The 8,915-nt window shown below is 33.7% G+C and overlaps 1 protein-coding gene and 1 long non-coding RNA gene across 2 annotated transcripts; both read left to right on the top strand.

The window, feature by feature from the left end:
- The first annotated feature begins 3,774 nt into the window (after window positions 1–3,774).
- Window positions 3,775–3,989, top strand: LOC109588409 (uncharacterized). Its single transcript, XR_002188146.1, has 3 exons — window positions 3,775–3,790; window positions 3,849–3,899; window positions 3,954–3,989. It is a non-coding gene; the product is annotated as an uncharacterized LOC109588409 (long non-coding RNA).
- Window positions 3,990–5,169: 1,180 nt separating this feature from the next.
- LOC109588406 (uncharacterized) lies at window positions 5,170–7,236 on the top strand. The gene is made up of 14 exons (XM_020004578.1): window positions 5,170–5,283; window positions 5,333–5,398; window positions 5,442–5,524; window positions 5,566–5,644; window positions 5,690–5,740; window positions 5,819–5,860; window positions 5,917–5,966; window positions 6,014–6,107; window positions 6,160–6,268; window positions 6,313–6,448; window positions 6,500–6,551; window positions 6,598–6,717; window positions 6,775–6,873; window positions 6,930–7,236. Exons 1-14 carry the CDS (start codon window positions 5,170–5,172, stop codon window positions 7,020–7,022), a joined length of 1,188 nt encoding a protein of 395 aa, XP_019860137.1. The 3' UTR covers window positions 7,023–7,236.
- The last annotated feature ends 1,679 nt before the right edge of the window (window positions 7,237–8,915 follow it).

The following is an 8,915-nucleotide window of genomic DNA, read 5'->3' as shown; positions in this document are numbered from 1 at the left end:
CCATTTGTAGACTAGTCACTGTACAACATCCAAGTTCAGTACTCAGTACCAGGCTCAGGCTGTATACAGTTGCTTCATGAATAAATTTGTTAAATTCACAATATCTGAAGGTTTGGGCTTATATCTAACCGAGAAGCAGGATTTCAGCAAGAGTAAATCTTGACCTAAGCATTAGCTATAATTTTTAGCATCTGTAAGATTACCGGTATAGTGAGCAAAGTGGTCCGTAAAATAGAGATGTCGCGGACCATTCGGGTCCGTAAAACAGATTTGTCGCCGACCATGGTCCGTTGGTCCGGTCCGGTCCGTTTTTTAGGGACGACCTGAAATGCGGATCGATTCTCAGCCACGTGATAGCACATGTGTGAACATGGCTTTGCCTAAGAGAGCGTTGACTATAGAAGAAGCTATTGCCAATGCCAAATTGAAAGACCCTACAGTTCCCTATGTATGTCAACTTCCACACAAACCAAAAGCATATCAATGCTTTTTATTTAAAGCCCAATCATCATCGAATGGAGGTGAGTATTAATGTCGCTAGCTACTTCTCAGTACCTATTTGACATATCAATGGTTATTTGTTGGGTATTCTAATGATGTACTGAAAATCCTGAACTATGAAACTAATTAGAATCAGTAAAACTGTGGTTAAATTATATTCATTTAATGTAGCATATAAAATAATAGTAGTGTAAACCATGTCATACAGCCAGGACTTAGAAAATAAATGATGTATCATGCTGTGAATAAACAATTAGAGTAGATGTGCCAATTATGAGACACTTAAGATATTTGAATTTTCAAATTTTATAATTGAAATGACAGGCAATGTCCCATAATACAAACCGTCTCATAATACCAGCACTTACAAATGAATGAAATATTAATATCAAATGGTACTTCACATGTGGCTAACACGATAATGTATTATACCAAGTGAATGTGTATAGTGATTTCATGCTGTTATTGTATTATAATGTAGTGTGTACAATATTCTATCTCTCTGCAAACACAATAATAATTTATTATTTTTAATTTAGAGGATTGGAGGACAGATGGATACCGCTGGTGTAATGGTGGGGTTCAAAAACTACCAAAAGCAGACCCGAAAATTAGAAAGATGTATTTTGATATAGACACACCAAGTGGTACATCAAAAGATTTTCAGCGCAATGCCTACCAACTACTTGGCAATACTGAAATCACGCTTGTTCACTATATTGGTAAAGACGATGTTGCCGTTGATTTCCCTCATCGAGCTTCTAAACATGAGAGACCGTTCAACAGAACTGCATCTTCAACTATGAACAGATTGCACAACTTAGTAAAAGATAGCACCCCTGCTGTTGTTTATAAGAAAGAGGTTGCGTCTATGCGTTGTGATAGGGAGAAAGTAGCCTCACAGTCTCCAAGGGACCTGAAGCAGCTTCGTAACTTGAGACATGATTTTCTTCATAAATCAAGAATGTCAAAAGATGCATTATATAATGTGCATGAAATTGCATATGATATTCCAGGTTTCATATGGAAAATTATAACTTACCCTGATTTGATTGTCATATTTGGACTGCAAGAACTCCTTGATGAAATGGATAAAGTATTGCTGTTAGGTGGTAGTGGTCAGTTGTTGTCATATGACACCACATTTCAGCTTGGGGATTTCTATCTTTCACCACTCCTTTTTCACCATAACATCTTTAAAAATAATCCAGTTATTCCGGCTATTTTTATGTTGCATGAAAGAAAAAAAACCGAAACCCATACCTTTTTGTTTCAAGAGATTAAATCTCATGTATCATCTCTTTCTACTAGTAAGGCACCATTTGTCACAGACAGAGAGAAGGCCATTACAAATGCTTTACAAGCTGAGCTGCCTAAAGTATTTCATGTGTCTTGCTGGAATCATGTCATTAGAGACATTAGATTTTGGCTGAGTAAACATGGTGCTTTGTCATCTGATATCGCTGTTTATTTGGATGATGTACGGTCCTTATTTCATTCTTCTGCTAAATCTGATTACGAAGCTAAGCTAAATAAATTGAAAGCCAAGTGGGATGCTGTTTTTTTGGAATATTACTTACAAGAAATTCACAGAGATATTGAACTTTTTGCAAGATGGAAGCTGGAGGAAAAAGGGATATATAATCCTTATAGCGGCATCACCAACAACCAGTCAGAATCTTTGAACTTTGTATTAAAAAATCTCTTAGACTGGAAGGAAGCTCCTATTGATTGTATCATTTTATCAATGTATCACCTACAAGCCTTTTATGTAAATGAGGTTAGACGAGGCTTTGCTGATATTGGAGAATTTAAAATTGAACAGCAGTATAGATCCATGATTTCAGATTCACAATTGGTTGATTACATTCCAGCTATTTCTCCGGATGATATTGTTTCTTCAATCCGTGCATCAGACATGTCCGAGATAGTAGTTCATGATAGCACTGTTGGTGATGCATCATCATCAGTTTCTGTGACTGAAAGCAAGCAAAATGCTATGCTCTCAAGTTTAAGTCGTGCCCGTGTCCTTCTTTCAAATGGTGACATTTCATATGATGAAAAGCTTCATGTTTTTAATGTAAAGGGATCTGCATCAGTGCATGTCGTGGCATTGTTTCCAAAGGAGAAATGCAGCTGCCCTTCCACTAGCACTTGTTATCATGTTCTTGCAGCTAAGCTTTTTCTTGGGATGGATGTTGCTGAATGTAAACCAAAGAACCAAGTCTTAACAGAATTGAGAAGAAATGTTCGAAGGAAGAAAGAAAAAAAAGGAGGCCGTAAGCGTCCTCGACTAAACGACATTGATGAGGTCGATGATGAAGGTGAGGGCAAATCAATAATTTTGTTTTTCATTTTGATTGAAATACACATGCAGATGGTGAATCAAATCCAAAGAAGCAGTCTTTAGGTACAAATATCTAGATGTAATTAATCATATAATTACTCATACATGTAGATGTTACAGCTGATATTGGTGTCAATGACGATAATGCAGAAAATCCTGAAAATAATGAAGTAAAACATTTATAAATATTTATGTTTTCATTATAGATTTTAATATCAAGTCATTGTATCATCTTGATGGGTGCCATGTAACACATGAATATATGCATCAGTTGCTTCATGCAGAAATGATCAATATTAAGGTATATGCTGACTTGGCAGAATGTTCTTATCTTCCACTTTACAGATCATTGAATTATACATCAAAGTTTTGGCAAAAAGTTATTCAACGAAGGTTTTAAATGTTGGTTTGGGTGTGGATTTATTAATTAAATTTTAGGAACGAGCAGTAGCCGTTTTATCTTCTCGTTTACTGAACGTAACGACAAATATAGATGAAACTACTAAAGAGATGCAGTGCCTCCCTGTAAGCTATTAATTCATCATTTCTTCTGTATTAGCTTTTCTTGTCAGGATGATATGTTTGCAAGTGGACTGCTTTTTTGTCCTTTGTTTCTACAGACTAAAAATCATTTCATTTTGATGGTTAGTATAATAATAATGATGATGATGATAATAACAATAATAATAATAAGAGTATTCATAAATATATGACTTCAACTATTTTCATTGTAGGTAATTGACTTTTTGCCGAAAAGAATACTACTTTTGGATTCATTGTTTGATTTACATTTTAGTGCTAATCAGAAGCATACAACAAATATCAAGTATATAGTGTAGTTTATGAAAATATTGTTAATTTTGTATTTACAGAGAGCTCCTTGTGTATGAGGGCAAAAGAAGAAATATTGACTTGACACAGTTGGAAGAAGAAATGCCTCAAGTATGCAATGATTTTGTAAAAATCATGTGTGATTAATTTTATTTTAATTAAATTATAGAACATTTCTCAACAGACTGATGTGTCATCATGTGGCGTGTTTGTTTGCAAGGTTAGTATAATAATTTATTGGTTTCAAATTTCAACTTTATCTATATACATGTAGTATGCAAAATGCTGTGTTTTGGGTCAAAGTCTTAACTTCACTGTATGTGTTACAAAGTTACACTGCATTTGCCTAGTTACTTGCATTATGTCCATTAGGTTATCAATGATTTATCTTTAAGAATGGAGGTTGCTAATGATATAGCTCAGTGGTTTTATTTTTAAAAATAATATTGCTTCATTGCCGTTGTGTATAGGGGTGTTTCAGATGAATTAAATGTCACAATTTGCAACACATGCCAGTTACCTTTCTCAGCAGACAAGTTTTTCGACCACACAAAAGGCTGCAGATGTCTTTATTCCCAGTTGTGTCCAGATACTCAACCGACACAAAACAATGTGAAAGGTACACAGATATGTTTGTTATAGAACATGCGTTAAGGAGTTTCAACAATAGAGATCCCTCATCAAGAGATAGGGAAAGCAAAACGTAAACGTTGCGGTATTTGTCAGAATTGCAGAAATAGTGATTGTGGTAAATGTAAATATTGTTTGGATAAGCCCAAGTTTGGTGGAAGGGGAAAGTTAAGGCAATGCTGTGTCAATAAAAGGTGCCTTCAAATGACCACTTCAAAAGGTATAGTAATTATTAGGTAAATTTAATTCTCGTCATAATATTTCAGAATTAAGACAGACTGATTGTATGACAAAGGAGGAGAAACAATTGTCTACCAATAGTGCAGAGCCAGTTCTTTCTTTGCCCATAATAAGTGATAGCAATGGAATGCCTCGTGACAAGGAACAAGATGAGAGATCAAGTTTGTTAAAGCCATAATAAAATTAGATAAAAGTTGAATTTTATTATTGTACAGGTAGTGGTACTAGCAAACAAGTAGCCTCATCGAACAAGCAAAGTAGTAAATGCAGCATATCTGGGCTGGCTTTCCCAGCAGTAGTTAATGCTGTAGTTGAGACTACTGATAACAGCAAATCATTTGCCATGAAGGGACACACAACAATCATGAAAGATGTTATTGAAGTTATTGCAAGACATGCTAAAGTGAATGGTGAGGTGAAATTTTTATTACCAATTAAGTTAAGAAATTGATAGATAATGAGGATTTTTTGATTATTGAAGACTATAACGCTAAAGGAAAAACAGGATTATCAATGACAGAGTTTAAATATATTTGTGATAATGGATGGATTAATGACAAGGTCAGTAATACTTTGATTGATTATTAAAATTAGGCTACATACAGATAGTTAATTTCTACATGTCTATTTTAAATCACAATCAAAAGTTCACATTTGCAAGAACAGATTCTTATTGCCTATCAACTCATTTTTATCCTGCTGTTTTAAAAGGAGAGTGCGATAAATTTATAAAGGTACATGTATATACTCTTATTTCCAATTAAGTTGTTTTATCTATTATAGTGTAACTTACAACACATACGTCTAATTTTATGCCCAGTTAATATACAGTCTCACTGGATACTTGTAGTGAGTTAGTTGTAGTGTTAATAATAATGTTCAAATATTAAAGGTTTTTGACCTTGGTAAGAGGCTGGTTAAGTGTTTTGATCCTATGGAGCATAAAGAGCACAAAGAAGTTATACATAATATCAGGTAATTTTGTTATGATAAATTTTAAATTCTGTAATTATTAGCATTGCTTTGGAGAAATTTTACATGACAAATTATGGAAAAAAGAGGAGCATTAGGAATTGGAAAAGAGTTGTTGATGAAGTAATAATTCATTGATTGAAAATATGTTACAAATGATTTTATCAGGAAAGGAGTATGCAATCAAATTTTATTGACTGTGGGATATTTATATGCAAGGTAGACTACTAAGTTTACTAATGATTAACCCATTTGAGCTTTAAATTTTTCTTTATTTCTTCACTTTTAAATTCCTAGTATGCTCGTGCGATGACGTCAAACAAAGATCTAATTTTTTCGGTAAGCTGCTTGGCCATAACTTTTTACATCATGATTTATGTGTGAATGTTTTACAGACTGATCCAGATTATCTCCGTATATGGATCCTTCAAGAAATAATAAATCCGTAAGTTTGTACAAAGTCATTTTAAAGTTACAGATTTAACACAATAGCAAACTGCTGATGATATATGATATGAAAATTTCAAACTTTGATTGGGTTGGGATAACAACTGAATTTTCAGATTTGTTACCGCTAGAATTGAAGGTGTGTCTCTATTGCAGCACATTAATGCTCTCTATGAATTATTTTTATATAGATAGCAAGTCATACACCAGATATGGCAGAGAGTGAAATGGTTTCCATGCATCAAATTGATTCTGATCTTGAATATACCCTATCACCACTCACAAGTGGAGATGAAGATGGTAAATACAATCTTCATCATATTGTTGATGCATACTGTTTATAGACTGTGACTGCTCGCTAATTCTTGTTCCGGAATATCAAAAGGACACCTTATATGATGACATTACAGGGATTAATCACAAAGAATCTTATATTTCAGCAGCTGAACAGTTTGTGAAATCTTCCCACCCACCTATCAGGTTATTCTATCCATTATTAATATGGTAGTTTTATAGCATGAATACATGTAGAATTGGCTCCATTCCAGTTAAAGATTTATTTAGTGCTATTAAGAGTCATGAAGTTAGTTCATATACATTTTCTAATTATACGGCAACTCAATTAATAGGGCGAATTCATTAAAACTGCTTTGGATCCCTCATCAAGTGAATTTTTTACAGAAAATGTATTTGAGCAAAAGAAAAGGCATATACCAGATATCATATGGCCTTTAACAGATGATGTACTTGTAAGTCATTCAGTGCTACTACTTTTTAATCTTCATTTTTCTAAACTCACATTACAGTCACAACAAATATTTCTTTACCTGGAGGAACTAACCAGTTTACACTGTAAGGATGTGGGTAGAAGGAAAGCAACTGCAGTTAAGTTGCTTTGGCCAGAGGTAACTATATTTCTAATACAAATATTTCAACTTATGTTCTTTTATTATTTCCGTAGGCAATGGTAATATGTTTAGAAAAGTTAAAAGGAATAACACATGAGGAAGCTGTATATTTTTATAAAAAAGAAATTGCAACTATCCTACCATGAAGTTAATATATTGTCTTTTTGAAGCATTGAATCTGCTTATAGATCTATAACTGTTATATGATACTATAATGTACTTGAATATGTACAAAAATTAATAATAATTATTGACATAGTGATTATAGCCAGCCTACTGGCAAGCCATGATTGAAACTGGAAACTGAATAATAATGATGCTTGTTAAGGACTCAAATAGAGCTTATATGTACTTTCAAATGCGCTCCTAATGCATAGATATCATTCTTGCAGACAAATCCATAAACTTTGGGCGTTGATCCGTACTTCGATACAGATCCGCGAGCGTTCTGCGTTGATCCGCATTTCAGCCTGATCCGCATTTGATCCGCGTGGATCCACATTTCAGGCTTGCCCGTGTATTTACCTATCTGGGCCCTTTCTTCTGGCATGTAATCTTAATACTTCGGCCGTTTTGACATTTTTTCAACTTCCATGTCTTGTTCAGATAAAGTACATTTCACAGATTCATTTACCTTTGCAAGTTCATTATTAGAGAGGGACAGTACCTTTTCTGGAAGATTGTGTTCACCTGATTTTTAGACACTGGCTTAAAGAAACGTAGTAAAGCCATTTTAGCTTCTAACCATGCTTTTGACTAAGTAAAACTAATGTGGGCGTGGTAATTGGGCGTGTATATGCATAAATGGAATTATTGCTTGCAGATTTTATTTTGGCATTTTGTATAAATCTGCCAATCCGCCAATATAAAAACCCCGTCAACATTTCATCTTATACGGTAAATCAACTTTTGAATATTACTTAGTGGCCCAATGTAGCCTGAACAATGGGTATCATGGTTAAAATTGCACAAGACAGGTGCAACGTATAAACTATGATATATTTCAGGCAACATTAACACTGGATTGGGCAGCCAATATAATACACTGATGTAGATTAGGCGGAGATGCAAATGACAGAAAATTCACATTAGATACATTATATAGATAATGATCCTGGTAAGCTGCATAAGCAAGAAAAGTCTCGTGTTGCTATTTTGAATGCTGATATGTAACAGACTTTAGCTTTTCAAATTTTATTCATGCATGAGGAGTTAAGGATAACTATGATCAATTACCTGTATCCTTTTGCAGAAGCATAAATATTGTTACATGTGTGAAGTACCATAAATTTATAAAAGTATCTATAACAACCACTGACATCAATAGTGTAGAACAATGACATCTGTCATATTCAACTTTGAGAAATTTTGACTCAATAGAATTAAACTAAGCAATGCCAGCAGTCTTGCATACCAAATATCATCACTACCAAAATTAAAAAACAAACATTAAAGTATTCAAAAAATCTCAGCAGTATAGGATGACAGGTAATTAATACTCAAACAAAAATCTGCAAATGAAATAGAAATGTAAAATGAATGAAAATAGACACACTTGTATTTTAAAAACTTCTCACTGAATCGATCCATAGTTATTATTCTCAGTTAAACGATGTGGAAAGATATTAGAACCCTCCCAATTAGATGATACATTTCTTTTCTTCAAGCATATACTTAATACAGAATAAAAAAGAAAAGACAGTAGTGGCAATGCTATGAGAATAACTTGAAGAGCAATGATAACATTGAAGATAATATGATTATCCTTTAACTCATATTCAGGTTCACGAATGAAAAGGAAACACTGAAGAACAGCACCAAAATTAACAAACAGTATATTAATAAGCAGGAAAATGTCAATATTATTGTGCTTCTGCATTTGAAAGGGCCGATAAAGAGAATGCAGTAGAATGATGAGAAGAAGAATAGCAACGTTAATGCTACTATCCCAAGCAATATTAAGTAACAGCTTTCCAGGAACCATAGCAACACGATAGAGAAAAAATAGTCCTGCAAAACAACGGCAATCATCCCTAAAA

The sequence above is a fragment of the Amphimedon queenslandica genome, unplaced genomic scaffold (genome assembly GCF_000090795.2).
Source record: "Amphimedon queenslandica unplaced genomic scaffold, v1.1 AMPQUscaffold_12113, whole genome shotgun sequence".
NCBI lineage: Eukaryota > Metazoa > Porifera > Demospongiae > Haplosclerida > Niphatidae > Amphimedon > Amphimedon queenslandica.
Note: the sequence above shows the minus strand (reverse complement) of the source record. Positions and strands in the feature narration are given on the sequence as shown.

Excerpts from the sequence above, each read along its gene's own strand:
- LOC109588406 (XM_020004578.1), top strand. The coding sequence starts at position 5,170 with ATGTCTATTTTAAATCACAATCAAAAGTTCACATTTGCAAGAACAGAT. Across the intron at positions 5,967-6,013 it reads CTTCAAGAAATAATAAATCC|CAAACTGCTGATGATATATG; the intron begins GTAAGTTTGTAC and ends TTAACACAATAG. Across the intron at positions 6,269-6,312 it reads CACAAGTGGAGATGAAGATG|ACTGTGACTGCTCGCTAATT; the intron begins GTAAATACAATC and ends TACTGTTTATAG.